Source organism: Atractosteus spatula, chromosome 18, assembly GCF_055471065.1.
Source record: "Atractosteus spatula isolate fAtrSpa1 chromosome 18, fAtrSpa1.hap1, whole genome shotgun sequence".
NCBI classification, from domain to species: Eukaryota; Metazoa; Chordata; class Actinopteri; order Semionotiformes; family Lepisosteidae; genus Atractosteus; species Atractosteus spatula.
The window spans coordinates 13,922,640-13,946,536 of NC_142723.1; the positions used below are offsets into that span (position 1 = coordinate 13,922,640).

Consider the following 23,897-nt stretch of genomic DNA (forward strand, 5'->3'; position numbering starts at 1 on the left):
TCAGCGACGCTGAAGCATTGGTCTGGAAACTACAGCTCCTGTAGTCTATGGGGGTCCTGCTTTTGCAAGCAGACGTTCATGGGTATAGCTGTTTGCCGTTCGGTTATTTTCCGATCACAAAAGTTGACCGGTAACGTCGAGAAACAGACTACATTTCCCACTGCATATTGTGTGTTGACCAGGGCGGCCAATCGAACGCAAGGACAGCACTATGGGGCACTATGTAGGACAAACTGTTCGTAAAGTGAGTGTCACAACATTTTTTAAATTTGTTCAGAGTCATTTTATCAAGAGATGGTTCATAAAGATTCTTATTCTTTAAAAACACTTAACTTAGCTACCCATTTGAAGTCACTTTTCCTTTAAAAGTGTTTACAGTAGGTTAGCGAAAGTTGAGCTCAATGAGACTTATTCACGCAGGTCAAAGTCGACCGTTATCATTGCATAATTGTATTTGTAACGGCTCTTTTTCCTACTTAGTCTTGGACCATATACATTATATTGCTATATAATATATTGCTATCCTCTATATTAAGCTCTAAAACGTAGCGCTTTTACTATTGCAGAAGTATTTAAGTTATGTCAGCAGTTTTTACAAGTTCTCATCTTTATCCTACACCACTTATTTACAGTTTAATAATTCTATGGTAATTTCCTTGTCAGCTACAGTATTTGAAGTGGTCAATATTACGTCTCTTATAGAGGCTTTTTGCACTTGGACAACGTAGTGATCTTTCGATATTTGCCTCTCGTGAAATTAAACTCATGCAGTACCCAGTACATAAATGTACTATATATGTGTGTATTCTGACTCATACAAAATGCCAGTAAGCAAATTATCTTAAGTTATTGTGATATTATAAAAACATATAGCAGAAATAGTGGATTAGTGGATATAAACGGCTTTTATATTAATATGAACTGCCAAAGTGCAGAGCTGAACTGTAAAAGTGCAGGAGTCGATCTACATTATTCTGAAACCGAGCTTCTATTCAAATTAAAAATGCTCACTCCATGAAAGATGTGTGGTATTGACTAGTACTATACTAGCACCGTAGTGCTTACCACAGGACTATAAGAGTGCGGTCTGCATTGAAATGCGTTGATTTCCCTGGTATGTGGTACTTTACGTAGCCAAAGAAACACAATATTTACTGCGTTTTGTACGATAGTTTTCAAGGCGCTTACCGCAGTACTTGAAGGGGCGGTGTAGGCTAATGGTGACTGATTTTCAGGCATTTAGCTTTCTGTTCACAACATTCCCGAATCGGATCTTGACCTGCCCGCAGGCCTTTAGAAGGGGTAATATTTCATGGGTCATGCTCTGTTGATTGGGGATGGGTTTCAGGGTAAATGCTGAAGGTGACATCTCCGGTTTATTTGTAGTTATATTTAACATCAGTCAATCAGTGTCAGAGCAAAATGAACTGCTCAGCCTTTTGCCTGTGCAGGTCACTAAGTTGCGAACTGCTTCTCCAGTCGGCTTCCTGGTTATTTAATAATTAGCAGAGGCTTTATAACATTCAAGGTGCTTGTTGTGTTAATGCACAGCAGTAGTGTGCATAAGAAGGGCTGTGTGTTGAGTCATATATCTGCTTGTTATTGTGACTGTACAGGCCTACTTCAAAATATGTTTTTGAAAACCTGGACTTCTTAAAGACGTGAGAAGGGCAAAGGTTCTTTTTCAGCCCACCCTGAAAATAACATAACAGATTTTATTCAGCAATTTAGAGTCACTGTTAATCACTGAGGTGACTGAGCTGTTAATACCATAATATATAGTGCTATAATATAATAATTCCATTGATCCTGTACGCGACAAAGTTGGTTATGAGCTAATTGGGGGAAAAAGTCAGTTGTGAAAGGTGATAGCAAGTCTGTCAACAGCGAAAACCACAAACATTGTGAAGGAAAAGTCATGGTCAAAGTTCAGGCTCATGAAAAGTTATCCGTGTGGGAGACCCGGACTGTACTTGATTGTGCCAAATGTATTTTCAATGATTTCTTTGGCAAAGGAGATGGAGGGTTAGATCGTCTGGACGTGTGAGGCTTTGAACCCACAAATGTCCACTCTGAGTCTGGGTATATTGTTTGTCAGTCCCCTCAGCATTTCTCAAAATCTCAGAAACGAATTGGCTGGAGGTGGAGGTAGGATTGGGGGCCTGTGCTAACTACTGGGTCACTTTTGACTTCTTCATTCTGCTCCACTTCGCTGCAGAGCCCTGAGTACATTTCTCATGGCCTTTTGGATTTGTTTCAGCACAAGCCCCCCTCTTGAAATTTTGTCAATGCTTTTGACCACCAGCACATTGCAGGATCAACGCCTTATGCCTGCAATTACACGTCGCAAGAAATCAACAACGCAGCTGTTCAAAGTCTGAGTGCGTCGTTAGGCTCTGCCCTGACTCTTCTGTGAGAGCACTCACCCGAATGCTGCCTTCAAATTAGGCTTTTTTGAGGTCAGTCATCAAAATGTGAAATTTGCTTCTGGAAAAAAGACAAACGTTTTTCCAATAATTAAAGGCCAGATTTGCAGAGTTCATGTCTGTAAAAATGTTAGCTCTGTTTTGGTTTTTTTTAAACCCGTCTTCAAGAGGTAGCCAGTAAGATTATTTTTTATATTCAGCTAATATGGGAGTTCACCTTGAGGAGCCTTGCTTTAGCAAAGCCCCTCCAAAGTATTTTGGACTCTAGGGAGATACCAGTAGATTTTTCATTCCCCCTTCATTATTCAGCGTACAATACGAGATAACCTGGCTTCCCAAACATTTGAACGACCGAGGACGAACTCTCATTGTGCTTGTGTTATGTGAGAGGCAGTGAAACACTGAGTAAAATCTCTATTTAAATAACTTGTTGATTATTACACCTGACTTGTACCTCTAATTATAAAGATATCCTGGCAGTTTAAGTGTTTATGCCATCACAAACCGTTGCGATTATTAGGAGAAAATGTGTCATAAGCTTTATTATTGTAGACTGGCAAATAGGAGGAGCAAATCCTCTGAAACCGGTCTTCAGCAATGTTTGAACCGTCTCCCAGTATTTAATAGAGAATACAATCCACATAGTCTGTTTTTAGAAGGTTTACTCATTCAGACAGGAACACAGAATCTTCAAAAATGCAAATACCAGTTGTACATGTAAATAAGACATCTCAGAAAAAGAAAAAAAACAGACAAAACCATTTAGTCTGATCTAACTGGAAGGATAGGCAAGGAAAATCACTTTCCACCTGTAATTTCGTAGCTTTATTGTCAATATGTTTATTAATTTAAAGAACAGTGATGGAACTTGAAATACAGCAATAATGAGTCCTGAGTTGTAAAGGCACATAACTGTTTTAGTCTTTAACAGAAAGGACTACGAGGGGATCTGATTCAAGTATATCGTAGTGCTCAAGGGCACCGATAAAGCTAACCCACTGAACACAAACCAGAGAACACTATGGGGATGGGCACCTCTTCACACAAAGGGTTGTGGGAGTGTGGAACAAGCTACCCAGCCATGACGTCAAAGCCAGTACCCTGGCTTTTTTCAAGAAACGTCTGGTTCAGAACCTCAGATCATAAACCATATGAGTTAGATGGGCTGACTGGCCGCTCCTACATTAAAGACATAGAACATTACAGAAATAAAAGGACACATTAGAAGTGGAAAGTAGGGGGATCGTGGCAATAATGACAGTGGAAGGAGCCGACATGAGATCCACAAGAGCAGAAGTGATCAATTAACATTTGCACCAGGATAAGTGAAGTCTGGCTTATGCTTAACAAGAACCTGAGGACCCGTGTCATATAAAAAGAGCTGCTGTAGCAATCCTCCAAATACTTTTACCAGGACATATCAAAGTCTCTTCTCCACTGTTTTTCCTTCTTCTTGGGAGTCCCAAAAAAACACCACCAGTGAATGTAGAAACAAATCTCGCTGGTAAACATTTAATTAATTCATTGCAGGTGAATAGCTGTTATGGTGGGAGAGAACTTGACCTTTAAGTGAATACATCTGTTTTATAATGGGCCAGTGAAACTACCTTTTAAGTGTATTGCATAATCACTGCAGGTTTTGAAAATGAGAAAGCCAAAAATGTTAAAAGGCATTTTTTGAACAACATGACCATGACACTTTTGTCGCAATGCTTTCAGATGTCAATGTACACACATTCTTGTGTTTATACAGGTGAGGGTAGAGTCCAGACCAGAGCCCAAGCAGCGCGGAACCTGAGCTCATCCTAGTTTCTCTGGTGTTAAGAGGACTAGAGAGCATGTGACCCCCCTCTTGGATGGGACACCAGTCCATCACAGGTACTAACCCCCAGAACTGCTGGTTCCCAGCCTCACTCAAGGTACAAGAGCAGTGTCTACAATGGGAACTCAAACGCAGAACCTAGCAGTCATGAGTCCAACCCTATACTCACTACTCTACACCACCCACGATACAGACAGATTTAGGACTAATTTATCTGAAATCACTGAATATCTTCTTTTTCCTTGTCATTTATTCTTTTTAAAAACGTCTGCCCATTGGCAGCGCGGGGAATAAGACTCCTTTGATTCAGATTTTAAAAAATCATCTTAGAAATCTGTTTCAGAAAGCTGTACCAGATTCACAGTATGCTGGGCAGCCAGGAGGGAGCTATTCTACTAATCCCACATAGGCTGGTAATGCAGTCCCTGCTGTGTCTATAGAAGGAGTAAGGAAAGCAGCTTCTGGCATTTTTTAGACTCTCTCCTAACACTCTGGCCCCGGCTAGCTCTGCTGGTAGAGCATGCGACTCATAATCTCGGGGTAGTAGGTCCTTGTCTCACACTGGGCACCAGGTCCTCAATGCTGGAGGTTGGGCACAAGGCGAACAACCCTGTCCTGTAAAAAATAAACTGTTACAGTATGCTGGGAGGCATAACGGACAAACATCCATCCATCCTAACACTCTGGCTCCTACACTGCAGGATTACCAGCATCTCCAAAGGGACCACTTTGTGAGGATGAAAATAATCATCAAAGGATAAAAGGGAATACTCTGCAGTGCATGATTGCCGGATAATTATATCACTGAAAACAATTACAAAGACAGTAAAAGAAAGAGTTTTTTCATTTCCCGGTTTCCACTTAGGGGAGGCAGTGTGGAGAAGTGTTGGGGCCCCAGGACCTGCGTTCAATTCCCAGGGGGGGGACACTGCTCTGGTGCCTGAAGCACTGTTCCTCACGGCCTGCTCCAGTGTTCGCTCTCTTATCTCAATAGATTACCAGCTTGTCATTGGGAAGCTAGTCTCAATGGACTTATCTGGTTAAATAAGGTGAAACTGAACTGAGAGAACTGCCTCCTGCAAGCCTGCTGCCCTGAGAGTTTTACTTACGGGTGATACAAGATACAAAACAAAAACGAGGCAAACAACAGCAAGAAAATAAGGTTGGATCAGTAGAACTACGGATTTAAGCACTGAATTTTACCATAATGAATCTGGAAAAAACTACGGTATTTGAATAATTAAAACAGCACCCTGTCCCACCCATGCTGAGCTTTTATCATTTGCATCCAGACAGAAATAGAGCAGAAAAGTGTTTACAATTCTAAAGATCCCATTTTCCTGAACCCTAGCATACATAAAGGTCCTATTATTATGTTCAGAATGGCTGTTAATTCAGATTCTAGGTGGGAATTACAACAATTCTAAAGATTTCCTACCCTGGCTCAACTGAACCTCTTTTGTCTAGTTTGTCAACTCTCTTTATGGGAGCGGACATTTGGGAGAATATGGGAAATGAATGTGAAGAGATGTGTGGGTTTGGGGAACTAGGCTAAATTCTAGGTTGGGTATAAATGGGATATCTGGAAAACAAAAAAGTACTCTAAAATGTACAATTTCAAACTGGTCTGATTTATTATGGACCTCCCTCCCAAAATGTTTTTTTTTGCGCGCATGTGCAAAGAGCAATCACAAATGAATGCATCACAGGTGTTTTCCCCCTGCACGTGCATGGGACACACATTGGCTCAGCGAGGCCAACGCTGGGTTTCCCACACTTGCCACAGTCTGTTCTCTCTCGTGTCTGCCGGGGAAAGATTGTAGGGTGTTCATCCAAAAGAGGCTGAGCCTCACTGAGTGGCTGGGAATTACTGCGAAGCACTCTTTCGTCAGATCAGGAAAAACCACCAAATCCATTCTAATGGTCTTTGGAAACAATTATGCTAACGCATTGATTAGAGATTTAATTACAAAGTGTTTTTTTTTGCATATCAAAACCTTAACTCAGTCCTTAATTACCTGAAATGTACTGGGACAATGTGTATAGAATTTCGATCTGCCTTTTATTACAATCACGTCTTAGAAAAGCACGTCGGCCTCAGTTTAATATTTCATCAACTAAAGAAAGTTATATGATATCACTGTAACTGAAGACTGCCTCTCAGCACGATTTTACCGCGCAACGATTTTGTTGCGTACGTTTTCCATTTCCTCCAAGGCACCCGTTGGTGTACATTTGTTAATTCTTCGTAGTTTTAATAAAGAAATAAATAATAATGAGATCTAAAGTGCACCATGCTGGCTGGTGTTGTGGAGTTTATTTCCCAGTACAGCCGCCTTTATAATGCATTGATGATAGTCATTTGACATTTGAAATAATTTCTTTTGGGTACACACTGGAGTTCAATATAAAGGTTTGTCTCAGTTATGTATATAATTAACTCTTTAGTACACACAGGTAGATACCCAATGCATGTTGTCAAGTTATTTGAAAGTCTAAAACTTTTTTAAGGTGACATACAGTATATATATATATTTTAGACAAGAGATATTGTGACTCATTGATGTACAATTCCCTTTCATGAATGAAGCAAGGTCAGAAAGACTTTTGAAATTAAAGGCTTCTACCCATGCATTTGAGGTCTACCCGGGCTATTGTCTTTGACGGACACTGACCTGTCCATTTCTCTCAGTTCAGCTGTTCTGGAGTTCTCGGAAAGCTGGAGCAACAGTACGTCAGAATATGGGGCTGTTATTATGGACTCTAGAAATATTTCAAGATGTACTTTCTAGAGTCCATGTGTACCTGACTCAGAGTCTCAGACCCCATCAGGCCCCCACACCCGTTCTGAAACAGATCACTTTTCATTCTAGGGAGCACACAATCGTTCCTATCCTCTACTACGACTGTGGCAGAGCTTTTACAGCAATCTGTCACCTTGCCTTCATCTGTCAGCTGCATTGTTTTCTTTGAAAATGGCAGATATTTCCTGTATACGCGCCCCCCCCTCGCCTTTTGAAATTGTCAATGAATCGACTGTCCCACATAAGGGAAGGGTATTTTCTTTGGAGACCCACACTTCCCCCTGTCAGTATCCCCTTCTTTTAACATTACAAGCCCACCATCACAAAAAGTCACAACTCTGGCAGCTCACAACTCCCAACTCACTGTTAAACCACCAGTAGAGGAAAGCGTGGCCAGCAAGGAAGCACCCAGATCTCTGCTCCAACCAGAGCTGCCGACTGGCTGGACAGGACCCCTCCAGAACCCTATTTTTAATGACACTTCTGTTCAATAAAACGTTACGCAATTCACACGTATCGAGAGGGATACACAGCAAGGGACACATTTCTCACAATGTGTAAACCAGCAGTGTACCTCCGTTTTTTTATTAAAAAACGGCTGCTTGCTACTTGCCTGGAATACACTATACAGAACACAAGATAATCCAAACACTTGAAACGTAAAACGGATTTCACTTGATTTATTAAAAAAAAACACCTAAAGGCTTAGTAGGAAAGGAGTCTTCGGCAGTTTCATTGATGTCTGCAGTGTGGTTGTCCTTTTTTACTGACATAATGAAAACATATATTTGCAGGTATTCCCTTGTCTAATGAAACTCAACATACTGTTCGCCTATACTATATATAGTATAACCTTTGCTTATCCTAATGGCCTATTACCTTGGCGTTTTTCTGACTCATGACAATACATATGTTACAAAAAATCGTGCTCTTTAATGTCACAGTATATAGTTTTCCTATGAACGCTGACCTTTCTAAATTGGTGGCATGTAGATGTATTTCAGACACGACCTTTCATAAGCTGTGAATAGTTGGCCCTATTCTGTTATACTGGATGTAACAGAGTCAAGTTCCTCTAGCTAGCACTGTAAATATCTTCCACTGCCTCGGATCATTCCCTGAGGCCTTGACTTGTGCACTCTGAATTCACGTAGCAACTGGGATTGTAACAGAAAAGGATAATAAAAGTTCCTGAATATCACGTTCTTCCATCCTCCACTGCTCGAAGCTTCAGTCATCATGAGTGAGGTATCCAAATACGCTGCCCAAAGACACAGTTTACTTCCAACCCAGCTGGCTAGCACCCAGCTTCATTCTGTTAACCCTTGTCAACTAGCAGATGAATCTCAAGCAATGAGGATGAAATATGTCCCCTCCTTGACATGTAACCTTTCCCAGATATTTCCTGGACATCGCAGTCGTTGGGTCTTGAAGGCCTTTTCACTCAGTCCTCACCTGCTGAAATCCTGCACAAAGGCAAAAAGAAACCCCAGCATCACCTGTGGGAACATGTGTTGGAGCACCAGCTGGGGTTCTTTCCTGTTTGAGATAGAAAGGCCTTTTCAGTATGGAGTGGCTGTTCCACAAAGAAAGATCGCGCCACCAGTTTCTGTCAGATCTGCAGCATCCTGATCGCGATGGAAGCGGGTCCCCTCTTCTTGTCTTCCTCGTTAAGATGGAATCCACCGGCTCCATCGTCCTCCCTGGATGTGTGAGTGCAAGCACCACTTAAGCGGACCGAAATGGATAAACAGGATCCGGCAGGATGTTCTGTGATCCTAAATGAAGCACCTGTCCTTCAAAACATGCTCTCTACTCATGAGCTCCCCTTTCCCCCTCCCACCCCACCCTCCCCTCACACGTCCTGTCCTCTGACCCCAGCAGACACAGAGCCTCTCTCTTCCTCTCAGGATCAGTGCAAGATTCGCTCCAGGTACTGAGGGTGTGGGTTTTCTTTGACATATTTTTGGATGTACCAGCAGGTCAGGTGAGCCTTCAGGTCCTCCTCAACCACAAAGTCCATGGCGGCCTTAACAGAGAGGTGGGGGAAAAAGAGAAACCTTTTATTGAGAGAAGTGCAAAACCAGTTTACCGTCACATTAATCCACGAGGATATAAAAATTGAAGCTGGTTTCATGCCAAGCCAATGCTGTCAAGAGAATGTTTGGGCAGATACGGCTCTATTGGAGGGCTGGCACAGTGCTTAGCATGGGTTCGATTCCAGACCTGGAGTGCTATCTGCCTGGAGCTTGGATATTCTCCCCGTGTTTGCAGGGGTTTCCTCCAGGTGCTCCAGTTTCCTCCCACTATGCAGACATACTGGTATATAATGGGCTTCTGGGAAAACTGTCCCTGTGAGTATGTGCCCTGCGATGGAGTGGCGTCCTGCCCAGGGTGTACCCTGCCTTATGCCAGTTGCTTGCCAGGATAGGCTCTCTCTCCCCTGTGACCCTGAATTTGGAAGAGGTGGTTAGAAAATGGATGAAAGAATAGCTTCATTGGATCCATGAAGAAAATGTTATTTGGAGTTTACTTTGGGATTGAAGTGTTTCTGTGTGCGACAGTCTTCCTAGTTGCAGAAACTGGAATGGACAGTGGATATTTCAAGGATAACCACTGTGTAGTATATCATCTGTTGTTATCACCTGCTCTTACATGCGGAAATAAATGGTAAGCATTAAGGTTCATGGCTGGTCACTCCAGACACAAGCAAGGCGCTGATAACAAACATGCTTGTGCACTGTGTCTTGTGTAAGAGTGGCGCAAGGAAATAAGTTTGGAAATGAAAGCTGATGTAGTCTCCAGTGTAGCAGTAATAATAAGACTAAGAACAATCTATTTTATATAGCACCTCTTAAGGTACATCATCTAAAACCAACAAACGGTTTATCTGAACGTCACGACAAACCTGGGCTAATTAAGCAGGAGCTACAAGCATTCTTACACCAGACGGAGCTCAGTGAATGTCTTTTTTATGACTGCACGAAGATCTTAAAGTACAAAGCATGCCTTCACCACCAAAAAATGAACAATATATAAACCTCCTTATTCCATCTTTCCTAATGGGTTTTAATCTTATTCCAGTCAGCGGTTTTGCCAACGTCAGCCTGTGACCCGAAAAGCTGAGAACTGGCCTGTTTTTCCTTGCACATAATGGGGAGCAGAGTTAAATCCTGTTTCCAGTTTCAATCACGTTAGCTGTCGCAGGGTCCCGGGTTCGTCCGATGTTCGTCCTGTTGATTTGTCCATTCATTTATTACCGTCAAGCACACCGACGTGCAAAAAGAATAACCAGATCATAAACACAGAATGGTGTTGATTGACATAAGGAGAATTTCACATTTCAATCAGGCTGAAACTGCTTTAAAGAGCAAAACATGCAAGGTAGTTTTGAATTTATTGCAGTTCCTTGTATCTAGAGTCAATAAATGAGGCCCGGCTTTACTTTTTACATTCTTGCCTCATTCTTTGCCTGAGATGCAGTGAAGACACTCACATGCTCTGAGATAGCAAGATTCACCTAATAGATTAGTAGGAGGCAGAAATAATACTTCCCCAGTCATACAGGGAAAGTCAAAGGGTAAAAACCCAGTGTACACCAGAAATAAGGTCAAACCACACACTAATGATTTCTCAAGATGCATCATGTCCATCAGAGACGTTTCTGTGTTTACTGTTTTCCCTGGTTGGACACACCTTATGACTGTATAAGCCTCAGTGCTGCTTCTACACTACTGTATCAGTGCCAAAAGGCCATCAATAATTTATACAATGAATCTTGGATACTGAAACAAATGGCTAGATTTTTTTTTTCCCTCAGCTATCCATGCCCATTTCAGGACTTTAAATGCAAGTCGGAAAATGTGCGAGGGTGTGGGGAGGGGGGGAAATATTTTCGCTGTGAAAATTTAAACCAGGGGATTTTTCTTCTCTTTCAGACGCAAACAAAATGTGTCCCCGGAGACCGAACAGCAGCTCACTCTCAGACTGAATGGCAACAGCCCCGTCCACCAAAGTGGAACCTGCCGCCTGGCTCTCCTAAAAATGAACTGGCACAGGACGGGGAAAAAGAAAAAGAAAAATCAGCCCTTTGTTTTATGCACCAGGTAAATAAACTGGGTGAGTGCACTTCAAAAGCTGCAGGGATACTCTTCCCCGAAGCGAAAAAGCACAGTGGAAGTACAGATTGTTTTTTCCCTCGTCCTGTTCCCACAGTGGCATTATCAGCGTTATTCTTTTAACGTGGAAAAAAATGAACTCTGCACTACTGAGCTGGCACATCTGGTGGCAGCGTTACTAAGCAAACAGTGTGTTGTCAACAGAAGGCTTCGCATCGATGTTTGTATAAAGCGAGAAATTCTCTGGCTTCTAAGAAGCCCAAGAACTTACACTCTGCTCTTCAACTACACAATTTATGCCGTAGCTGGGCCCCTGAAAAGCGTCCGGTTTATTTTATTTTGGTGACTATGCCAAAACTTCAAAGCCTCCACACAGGCCCACAGCGTTGCCATGGAGACAGCTGAGAAACACCAGTGGCCAGGGAAGAGCTCTTAAACTAGCTTTAAGCTTCTGGTGTCTGCTCTCCCTGTCAGCAGCGTGTGGCCCTGCTCAGTGACGGCATTAGCAAAATGACTCCCGATAAGAGAAGCATTGCCAGCAAAGTGCCCTGCCTTTGAAATGGAGATAAAGCGCAGATGTCTTCCTAAAAGCTTTGATAACGTGCGAGACGGCTACACGTCTCTCAGCTGAACAGCATCACTAACCAGCTGTGAGCTCCCCGCCAGATTCGCGCACAAAGTCCCTTTCTTCTAAGGGCACGCTCTTAATAAACAGCGACTGCTTTAAAGGCTGGGAGGCATGAAGTGGTTTTCTTTTGGCCTGCTTCAAAGCGCACAGAGTAACTCTCCTGTGGGGCTCCACGCATTGGTTATCAAAGAACCTCCAAGTCACAGTATTCGGCTGTATTTAAAAAAAGAATTACGAGCATTCCATTCAGTTTATTTTGCTTCTCTGCAAGCTTGGCTGGGGGAGACGCTGAAGTTAAACTCTTGCTGGTTTGGAGCCAGGGAATTCTCAGCTAATGAGAAAGAGCTCTAGCAAGACACTGCTTTCACCAAGTACATTAGGGGAGTCATATGGCCCTGTGCTTTATTTCACACAGGAGAATGTTGAATGGGAGACAGATATTTATGGACTGGATTCCTTTTTCTCCTTGGCCAACCACTAAAACGTGCTTTGCTTTTTCCCCCCATAACTGCTATGGCTTCCCACTCCTGATTTCGCTCATTGAGGTAGCCGTTCTGCTCATTTTCTTTTTGCAATCTGTGTGCTCCAGGACGCTTTAAACTGGGGGTAGGACAGAGATGGGCATCCTCGCCTCTCTCTTCACGGTCAGTTGGGGAGGCCAGCGCCATAAATCCCGAGGAGACGAGGTAGAGTGGCCAATTAGACGAAAGTGGGGGTTTCTGGAAGGCGGGAGGAGACCGAAACAGCTGGCAAATAACACCACAGGGACACGAGGAGGAGAGGACATGCAAGCACCACACAGACAGTCAAACACCAGGACCCACACGCCAGACCACCCCCCTCCAACCCACAGAAATTAATTGGCAGGAAGTATAGCTCACTCAGCTGAACCCCCGACTCTTACAGATCTCCGCCCCAGAGCCTCGGGTTCGAGTCCTGCCAGTCTCGGCTATTATTTGGGCGGAGCAGTGGCTCTGTGGCTGGAAGGCTGCCGGTTCGTGTCCTACAAGTACTTGGGATGGGTCGTAGACAAAAACTTGAGTTGGGACAAAGGCTGTGACAGCATTTATTAAGAAGGACAACAGAGACTCTTTTTTTTTAAGGAAACTAAGCTATTGTAAGGTGGACAGAACCACCCTAACACTTTTCTACAGCTCTTTTATTGAAAGTGTCTTAACAAATTATTGTCTCATTTGCTGGTTTGGCAACATCAGTACCATTGATTGTAATGGGCTGGAAAAACTAGTCAAATTAAGTAGCAAATTAATTGGGGCGCAAATCAAATCACCCGAGATATCCTCTACAAACAGAGAGTGGCAAAGAAAGCCATGTGTGTTATGAATTGTGTCTCTCATCCCCCTCCACTGCGATTTCACACTTCTCCCATCTGGGAGACGCCTCTGTGTCCCCTGGTGTAACACAAACAGACAGAGAAATCTTTCATCCCCACTGCAATATCTCTTTCAAACAATGTTTCATAACTATCTCCTCCCTTATCTTACTATAACACTGTTGCATTGACTTCTTGCTTAGTAGAATTTTGTCTGCCATTGTGTTGTTATGTTGAGAGCGCTGTAAAGCAAATTTCCCCAATGGGCCAATAAACCTTTAACTGAAATGTCTTTGTGTGGTATTGGCCAAAACATCCTGCATTTACAATGACAATGCAGGATACCCATCAGGAGTGCACTGTGCACTACCAGGTCAGTCAGATAACGGGAACCAGGGATAATAACCAAGAGGGGCAGTGTAGACCAGATTCTTATACCTATTCCTTTTTGGAGCAAAGCAGAGTACGTGGAAAAACCCATGCAAGTATAGGGGAACATGCAAGCTCCACCCAAAAGGTCTTCCAGCTCAGAACTGAACCTGGAACCCTGGGACTGTGAGGCAGCCTAGACGCCATGCCACTCTGCCATGCCAATGCCCTCCAAAAGTGACCAATTGCCCCTGCCACTCAATTCAGCTCTGAGTTGCCCTCCCCACCCCCAGTATAGGACAAGCCCTCAAGACTCAATTTTTATGCTGGCTGGGCGTGCGGCAGAGGAAGAAAGCAACAACAGCAGCACCACCACGTCTGACTTCGGAGCTGGACGTGGATATTCGACCTGGATTTCCTGTTACGGCAGCGGCGTGGCTCGTCTCTGCTCTGGGAGTGTGCAGCCTGGCTCTGTACTGCATGCCAGTGGTCAGCACAGGCTTGGGTTGCCAGCAGGGAGCACATGAACTTGAAACCACTGAGAGGGGAAAAGCTGTGCCCTCTGACAGCTCCTTCTGTGTCTGTGCGGAGCGCTATCAAATGGCCTTTTTCTTGCAGTGTTTTACACACTTTGCATTTAGAAATGCAAGAGTAAGCAAGCACCAGAGTAAAGCCATTACTCAAATTCTGGAGGCTGTGGTACTCTTGAAGGAGTATCCTGTTTGAATAGGTGTGAGGTATCATCCATTGGCTGTCATTTAGTTTGACCTGAATTACCCTACACCACACAGCTTCGTACAGTGAAAAAACATCATGAAAAAGCACAGAAAAATGTAACCTTTTTTTCTAAGTGCACAAGTTTCTCTGGATTAAGCAATGTGTGAGCACTGGTTTTCACCCAGCGATCCTGCCAGGGCTGGAGTGGAGCACTGTAGATGTAATTTTCACAACATTGTCGGTTTTGCTGACTACGGATAATTAATTACACGAATACAACTATGATATACAAAGAAAGAAATGCCACATTTCAATTCATTTGGGTACAAAACCAGTGTCTTACCTGGGATTTGAACCCTGAACCTTCTAGTTACAGGTTCAGAACTCTAACCACTGCTCCACAAAAAAGAATTTCAATTAATTCTTTTTTGTGCCTCGTAGTAACCATATAGGCTACTGTACTGCCACTGCACTAAGCTAAAAAGAAAAATAATTTTAATAGAACTAACATGCGATTACATTTCATTGAACGCCTTACAAAACAGGTTATAAATCGTAATGTAAGAGTTTGTAACAGTTTTGTTTTTCTGCATGAGTATATATTGTCTCTCCCCTGCTACAATGTAATGCAACATTGTAGAGAGAAGATATAGACATGTAGGGAAAAACAACTGCTACTTTAGGTTAAAAAAAAATCTTGTCTTTAACTTAATAATCCGTCAAGTTCACATCGGTGAAAAGAACATGTTCACAAAGACTTTGGTGTCAGTCTTCACATTATCACATTATCTCTTCTCAACTCTGACCTTGTTTTCTTCTCGGTAACCTTGCAGAGCTATCAGATGTGTCAGTTTGCTTCCCAGGATGTCAGGAAGCAATGCTGCCCTTTAGGATACCATGTCTACTCACCCGTATACATTTTATAGCACACTTATGTGCATGTATCATGTTCGCATAATTTTTTCCTTCCATCCATTCATTTTCTAATCTCTTCCTCCAATGCAGGGTGACACTCACACCGCGGCCGGATTTCCCAGATGCCGCTACCCTACCAGTATGTCTTTTGACAGTGGGAGGAAACCAGAGCACCAGGAGGAAACCCATGCAAACGCAGGTAGAACATATAAACTCCACACAGACAGCACCAGAACTGAACCCAGGACCCCAGCACTGCGAGGCAGCAATGCTGACCACTGCTCCACCGTGCTTCCATTTCTCCACGACAACACCCCCCCAAAGAAAACTAGCAACCCTGAACAGAAAGGCAGATCTCCTTGAGTGCCTCCACTAGATATCTCTGCATGCAACTCACTGCAAAGATGGCTTCTTTAATTCAACTAAAAACAAAACACAGGCGTTGTCTATTTTCGGCATCAGTCATCTAACCACACAGGGACCAGGGGCGACAGATTTTTTCCCCTGTTACTTTTGCCTTTCCTCAGTCTGCAATAAAGACTGGCCCAGGTAGTGTCCCAACAGCCTAAAGTAGTCTATTGCAGATCAGCCTACTGTGTGTCATTCTCTCTTAATCAGTAAATACAGAAGCCTGTCTGGCAATGCTATCAGGCATAGCTTCGAGTCCCATACCTTGGCCAGATGTTTAGCAATTCCTCTTCCTCTGTAAGCATCCGGGACCTCCGTGTGCTGCAGATCAACAGTCCTTTTCCCCACGTACTCATAGAGGAGTACAGCTCGGTCATGAGACCCTGAGGATTAAAGGAGACACCATCAGACATTCTGCAGACGCACCTAGATTGTTGCCAGTCTCCCTTAGGCTCACCAGGACTCATCAAGTAAGGGCATCTTTGACGACATCTATTCAGATCCAAGTAGAACTATCATTGATCTCTTTTACTCTTCTGGGCCATAATGTATGGCTTATGGCTCATACACCTTAGGTACAACACAGAACCCCCCCAGGAATGAAAGGAATCAGATTTGGATCTGAGTGGATGATATTTTCTCTGTGCTGATCTTGAACATCACAAGGATGACACACAGAATCGCTGCCAGCGGGCCTTGCCAGTCACAGGCAGTATGAGAGGGAGCCCTGGGAAAGCAACTTCAGTGGAATGCTTTCCCTGGGAGTGGGCGAGGACAATTCAATCCAATACTTTAATGCCACTACCACCAGTTGCATGGAATTTGGTCTGATGAGCTGCTACAATTAAAAGACAACAATACAAATATACAACATGGAGCCCATAATAAACAGCATCCCGCAACACATCTTCACATAGCACCCTAACACACACCAGTAATTAGATCAGTAACACTGAGACCAGATACAATAACGATGAGCCCCGCAGAATTTTCTAAATTAAGTACTGAGTTCTCAGCCTCTGGGTAGGTGCTGTTATGGAATTCGGTAGTCCTTATCTTGATAGACCTAGGACACTTACTAGAGAGGAGAAAAGTAAACAGAGGTTGGGCAGGATGGGGTCAGTGATCATCTTTGAAGCTTTGCCTTTCAATCTAGAGACGTACAGTGAGTCCACAGACAACCAACAGCTGCTCATCAGAATCAGTCCCTTTCGTTATGTAACCGGTGCCCTCTGCGTGTCACAGTTCACACACCCAGCGCAACCCAACAGCACTCCCACTGGCCCCAGTAAAAGTGTCACGGAAAAACACACTCATCAGAGATCAGCAACCCTCACCTGTAAGCAAAATACTGTCATGGCCTCCTAATAATCCCCATCTATGAATTGGCTTCATCACTCTGCTCTCCTCCCCACTGATAGCTGATGTGTGGTGAGCGTATTGGCACACTATGATTGCTGTCACATCATCCAGGGGGGGCTGCACATTGGTGGTGGTGGAGGGGATCCCCATTACTTGTAAAGTGCTTTGAGTGGGGTGTCCAGAAAAGCGCTATATAAGTGTAAGCAATTATTATTATTACTATTATTATTGCTGCCTGTACCACAAAGCATTCACAAATCCTAATTTGCTAAAGCTACACAAGGTTAACAGGCTGCCTTTTCAACTTGGGTCGCTATGCACACACACTTCTCTGTATATAAACCTAGCAAGATTTAGATTTGTGTACTGTGTGACTACACATTTACTTTTCCTCCACAGCTTATAGAACTGACACAGTTCCACCATAACCTCTATTTACATTGAACATGTTATATATACACAGCATATAGTGTAGATTACGTAACTCTGCTTTCATGATCCCACACAGTTTACCAATAGATGACTGTATAATGCTCTTCCAAATATATATATAATATATAACCATGAGCACTAGAAGATTTCTGACAGGACACAGGGGTAACGTGGAGGGTAGCTACATGCAATACGGAGCCTTTTAAACAAAGGGAAATCAGAACAGAGTAGGGCTTTGATAAGCAAGTAACAGGGTTGCTAGGAGAAGAAGGGGGAGGAGGTGGGGGGGTTTACCAAGGCCGTCACATCTCTAATCTCAACGCCGTGCCCGGGTTACACGCGTAGCCTTCGTTTCAAATATGGCCACGTCGTTTCCTGAACACCTTTTCTCACCCTTTCGCTGCGCGTTACTAACAATCAGAGGCACACTCGTTTTCCTGCGTGATTCACCAACCACGTTCCGCCCCTACATGTGGTGTTTCAAATACGTTATGTAGCAGAAAATGACAAAAGGATCCCGGTTGTTGTTGGTCATGTTGTTGTTTTTACATGGGGCTTCAATTGAGCTCAAGTTTGGAAGAGTTCGACTCCTGGCACAGACAGCGAGTCCCTTCCCCCGTTTCCCCCTCTCTTCGTCCAGACCAGCTTAGCGAGCCTGAAAAGGACCGCTTTACAGGTTATTATTTTTAATGACCATTTTTTTTTAATCAGGAAAAACTGGCGAAACGTGTGCCGCTCTGCTGTCAAGGCCCGACCCTCCCGAAATCCCAACACGCTTCGATCGGTCCACTCGCGTCTCTCCTGCTTTTGTTTTCCCGTTTCCATTTTTTTGCTCTCCGTCTTTAAATCACCGTGGGTAGTGCCTATCTGACATCGTTTCCCCCCGCTTCGTATTTTAGGGCGACGTGAAGGCTGAAATGTAAAAGAACAGGGGAGGAAGGCATCGCTTTCAGTGACAGGAAACTGAACAAAACAAGGTCTAGAAGAAAACTATACCTCAGATGCAGCGAGGGGTTTTCAGCAACAAGCCGGGAGTTTGCAGTCTTTTCGTCGCTCCGTAAATTACCGGAACCAACCGCGATCACAACCTCCACGGTGTTAAAATGGAGATATCTAAAAACACATTTTGTGTTGTGTTTGGGGAGGGGGGTATGGGGGTTAAAGCAGACGTCGCTAGTTTTTAAACTTCAGCTTTTACTCCCGCACGATTACCGTTGTTAAAACGACGATGCGAAACGAGTACGGTGAGGATGACTCGTCAAAGCAAGCAACAACAACAACAACAACACGATTCTTCTAAGTGCTCGTTTGGAAACAAAGGGAGGGGGGGGGGGAAACTGCAGTAAAGTGCATTTGCAATCGCGATCTCCGGACTTTACCGTTTAATCTAACAGTGAACTGCCTCCTCTTTCTGTCGTGCTCCACTTTGATCGGGCAGTTGAGTTGTTCGAGGACGTTAATCTGCGCTGCCTGGGCCATCTCTATTATTTCTGTTAGTATTTTCTCCCGAGATCATGCAAATAGGTAATCAGTGGGCTACGAAGTAGGGCGAACTACAACGAAGAGGATTCATGATCCCGTAAACTGACAGAGAAGTGAACAGAACACATTCTCCAGCCCCAGGAAATCAGCTGGAGGGACACGTGGGGCGCTGTGGCCAATCAGCACCCGCAGCAACTGTTTTGATCCGCTGCGCTGCTGCTGCGTTAAAGGGGCAAAGCTCTCCCAGGCTCTGCCGGCGCAAAGAAGGCCAAGGGCCCCAAATGTCGTGCCCCCCGGCTCCAGTGCAAGCCCTGGAGATTATAGTGTGAACACAGCGCGACAGCTGTAGGCACGGCTTGGCATGACCGGAGCCGCTGACGTGCAGGCAAGTGTGTCACCTGCAGTTTTTGCATGACTTGAGAGCTGCAATTTATTTTTTTATAACTGCGTGTAGACCACTGTCCAGTCACACACACACACACCCTGAGACGATGTGCTCAAGCTCTCAGCGGCCCAGGAAAAGTAAAAAAAAAAAAGCACAACACACATCCATGGCAGAAGTTCCTAGGCCTTAAACCCTGAAGCGTTTGTTTCTGAAAAACATGACTCCATGCGCGTACAGGCACAATCAGCATGGAAAAACCAGAGGGACGCCTGTCTGGAACCGAGAGGTGTTGCCTGCACTTACACTCGGGAAGACATCAGCGAACACAAAGACACAAGCATCCATTGTCAAATCTTTAGAAAGGCAGCCAATTAAGGATAAAATGTCACTTCGGTGCTAGGAAAACAGCGAAAGTACTTAGGGCACATAAATACCCATAGGAAGACTGTTGGTGTTGAGAACACGTTGCTTACTCCAAAGATTGATTCCTGCACAAAAATCGTAACTTGGTCATTAGCCTACCTAGTCTTTTACCTGCGGATACATAGTTTCAGTTTTTCCTGGGGCCCCCTGTTAAAAAAGTGAGCGTGCCATATTGCGAAATGCCATTCACAAAATTAGCTGGCAGCTGCGGTAAAAATTTTTTTTTTTACCATATGCGCAGAAGCAGCCAGCCTGAGGGAAGCTGCTAGCATTTGCTGTCCGGCTCTGGGAAGAATTGTAGCTCTCCAGCTTTGAACTTCCGATCCCCAGTTTCTATATGTTAGCTACAAACCTCCATATCGTGGCCCACGGCTTTTGCACAAATTATGGTAGTTCTCATTCAACAAATACTACAATGTCTAAGCTCAGATTGTTGCATGCGTGTGATACTTTTAAGATTTGTGTTTAGCAGGATGCTATTCTTTTATAAGAAATGAGAAATTCTAGTTTTATAGTGATCTTACCACTAAAAACTCATGATGGTCTAGAAGGTTAAGACCTATGTGACTGATTACGTTATTGATCAATTAATAAGAAACTATGAGTTGCTGCAGCACCTCCTGATTGTTCTTTTGCATAAGAAAGCAAAGACTTTGGAAGAATTTGAAAAAACGCGAAGAATGCTAATTGAGCTTAAATGAGTTCCCTTCACTGACCTCCTCTCTCTCTCTGGGCCTTGCAGATAATACCGAATGATCCAACGGCATCGCTTGCAGTGAAGGTGAAAGATTACCGAGTCTACATGCGGTTTGATCTCAATATTCTGCTCCCTCCACGGACACCCTGTGAAGTCTCTCGTGGCAAAACGAATCAGTTTCAAAGGAAGATGAGCAGTCTAGCAGACTGAGAGTGACAGGAGCTCCGCACTCTGTCACAGGCAAGCCAAATGTCATTTCTCTGCGTGAAGTGTGTCGGATCAAAGGGCCTTTCTGACCACTTCAAGCTGCAGACCTTTTTAAAGATGCTGAATTATAATTAACACATTATGATAAGCTTTCTTTAGGATCAAGGAAAATTCAAAGCTTTCTCTATAATAATAATAATAATAGGTTCTGACTTCACACCTTTCTTCACCTCTCTCCACTTTACACTTCCTGAGTTGCCTCTCTGCTCCTCCTGTGTCCTCCCCTCTCCCAGCTTTTGTTCTTCTGTGCTATTTCATCTTTGCTGTCTGCCCTGTCTTTCTCGCACCTGAAGAAGGCTTCACAGCCGAAACGTTGTTTTCTCTCTTCTCTTTTCAGCATGGAATAAACCTTTCACTTGTTCCTTTGCAGTCTACGCATGCTGACGCAGCTCCCCACTTGTATTATTATTATTATTATTATTATTTGGCATGTACAGTATAAGGTGAATTGCTTCTAGCCAGATGTTCTGGCAGTACAAAGATTTTGGCATTGGTGTTGGTTGCCATTCCGTGAATTTGCAGCAGATTATTTTTCCATGTATCTGATAGGTTGGAAACATCCTGCTAGCTGCGTCCGTGTGTTGTGTCTGTATTGCAAATGAATAGCTGACTGGTTGGTTTAAAAGACAGACGACTCCCATCTTTCTTGATCAAGTGTGCACTGCAGTAGTGGAGCGGTAGAGGAGAATGTGGGACCTGGATAGAAATATTCTTGAAAAAAAATGGTTGATAAAAAACGAAAAACATTGTTTCTATGTGAGCAGTAGATTACATTCATTAAACAATAATCCTATAAGTGAACAAAACAGTATGATCCTGAAGAAGGCTCCACGGCCGAAACGTTGTGTTCTCTTTCTTCTTTTTTTCAGCAGGGAATAAACCTATTACTTGTTCCAAAACAGTATGATGCCCTAAATAATCTTTAAACTTCCTGTGAAAATTAGATTATTGTTTAGGATTAGCACAGGGCATTTAGAAATGCAAAAGAAAAGATTAGAACAACTTTTTTCTCCAGCTGCAGATGAAATACCATGTTTTTTATTCCATGGTGTTCTCCACTAGAGGGCTCAATACCCTGTAACAAACTCAGACAACAAGTTCAGACATGCACTCAAGGTTCAGAGGGCTGTAGGCTCAAACTGAAGAGAGCCATGTGATCACTTCTACAGCACTGTTTACTTTTAGTCATTTAAGCTGCATGTCCAGAAAGTGAAGCCTGACCCTTGTTCTATCTAGGACTGCTGTCCAATGAAGTCTCTTTCTTCGTGGAAAGAATTGCAAGTACTTATTCATTTAGCATCTCATGATGCTGGAGAGGCGATTGATTCATGCCTTAAAATAGGCATTTTGAAATGTTTTCAAAGCATAATTAGCTTCTTTTACCGGATGCAAGAAGGCACTGCTTTGACAACCCTTTTTTAAAACAAAACTCTCATGATTTAGAAAACCACATCTAGTTTTTAATCCATCCATTCCTTTTCTAACCTCTTTAACTGATATGGGTCACAGGGGGGCCTGAGTCTATTCCTGGCCAGCATTATTTTTTAATATTAAAAGAAATATTGGGTGTGGAGATTTAAAGCACATGTTTGAGACCTGAATGTAAAACGGTATAAGAACAGGTTTGTCGCACCAAAGTAATCATAACGATGGCGACACATACTGTACATCGCTGCACAAATCTTTGTCACTGAAGACTTGATCAGGAGTTACACTCTACGAGCATCAATAACTTGCTCAAAGCCTCCATTACTGCTATTACAACAACTTTGACTTTTATTTATACGGCTTAGTTAAAGGGAGAGGAAGCCACGCTTTTCGTTTAGAAATCTTTAATTCACATTGAACAGGATCTTAAAAAATAAACAGCCAAAAAACAAGTGTTGTAGTAGTTAATCCATTGCAATCACCAAACAGATCTAAGTGACTCATTGTCAGGTGCTTCTCTTGAACAACATCATCGGTTCCACACTACACACCCATAAAGGTGAAGGCTACTGTTGTACTACAACATACAGGGGTGAACTCTTAGGTTAAAAGTAAATGGTTAAAAGTTATGTAGAAGACCGTCAGAGATTTTTACTACAAAGAAGGTAAAACATTGAGTGGAAGGAAAACAACAATGCACTAATGTCTTAAGACATTTGCACAGATTTGGGAGCTCAATTCATTATCCAAGATGTATCGAGGATATAATATACTACTGCGATGGATTGGCATACCTTCCAGGATGTGTCCTGCCTTGTGCCTGTTGAATAAAGTGGTTAGAAAATGGATGGATGGGTATTATATATCTAGACCCCCTCCTTGATGAATTTCCTCAGGGGAAGTCGACTCCTGAGGAATAAAATGATTTCATCTTGTTTTCACACAGAACGGCCTGCTGTTGCTTTTTTTTGTTTCACGTTCAGTGGGTCATTCATCTGAAGGGCATATTATTCTTCCCCATGTATTGGTCTGTTGGTATTTTAAGAGCATTAGTCTGAATGAATGACACAGATGTTACACACTCTCGTTTGTCTGTTTGGTCTCCTCTTGTTCTGAGCATACTTCTTTGCGTTCTTTAATTTTTTTAATGAGAGTGCACCTATAGGTTAGGACACTCAAATACATACATAAAAAGACAATTCTCTCGTTGCCACAAGGGCAGTTTCTCCTTTAGCATTGTAAGTGAAAAGGCCATCTTTAATGCCTTCATACACCTACAGTATATATGCATTGCAATAAGCAAGTATTTTGTGACCCTGCAACTTACGTAATGTATTAATGCAACGTGTAGAAAGAAGTTTGGAAAGTGTTTTTTGTGTAAATGCTGTATGACGCTGCAACATAATGACAGAATCCACCTCACAGTCTGCGCAGTTGTGTAGTGAAACATGCATTGTACCAGCTCTAACGTCATGCCGTAAAAGGATAGCTTCTAGGCGAGACTGGAAATTGTTTGTCTTTTTGTTAGTACACGACCAAAAAAACAAGGTGCGTTTTTTTGCTTCACACCGCGCGTAATTCCGCAAGTACCCGTAACGCTGTCAATGGAAACGAACGTCACGCAAGTACACATACTTCCATCCGGCGTGGCAGTTTTTGGAAAACACCCCGCTAACTTGCCACTTCCTAAATCTCAGAGCACCAGCTCGCCAGCAGGAGGATGCTACACCCTTTCAGAACAGCAATTATCTTTCTCGGGACTCAAACTTGATAGAACGAGGGCCGGCCCGCTCGCCTCCCATTGGCCCGCAGCGCTGCCTGCCGCCTTCCGATTGGTCGAGCGCGCTAGTACGGTCTTGGATGACGTCATTGATTAAAACCTCC

At 43.3% G+C, this 23,897-nt stretch overlaps 1 protein-coding gene and 1 long non-coding RNA gene across 3 annotated transcripts; one reads left to right on the forward strand and one right to left on the reverse strand.

The window, feature by feature from the left end:
• Positions 1–229: 229 nt before the first annotated feature.
• Positions 230–11,126, forward strand: LOC148818647 (uncharacterized). Its single transcript, XR_016094458.1, has 3 exons — positions 230–244; positions 4,180–4,304; positions 10,991–11,126. It is a non-coding gene; the product is annotated as an uncharacterized LOC148818647 (long non-coding RNA).
• Positions 3,073–18,933, reverse strand: natd1 (protein NATD1). 2 transcript variants are annotated; one of them, XM_088937031.1, is made up of 3 exons: positions 18,711–18,933; positions 15,802–15,920; positions 3,073–9,081 (listed from the first exon to the last, which is right to left on the reverse strand). In XM_088937031.1, the coding sequence occupies exons 1-3, from the start codon at positions 18,808–18,810 to the stop codon at positions 8,965–8,967; spliced, it is 336 nt and encodes a 111-aa protein (XP_088793157.1). In that variant the 5' UTR covers positions 18,811–18,933; the 3' UTR covers positions 3,073–8,964. The 2 variants fall into 2 exon arrangements, with proteins under 2 accessions (XP_088793157.1, XP_088793156.1); XM_088937030.1 differs by lacking the exon at positions 18,711–18,933 and adding an exon at positions 16,875–17,120.
• Between the last annotated feature and the right edge of the window lie 4,964 nt (positions 18,934–23,897).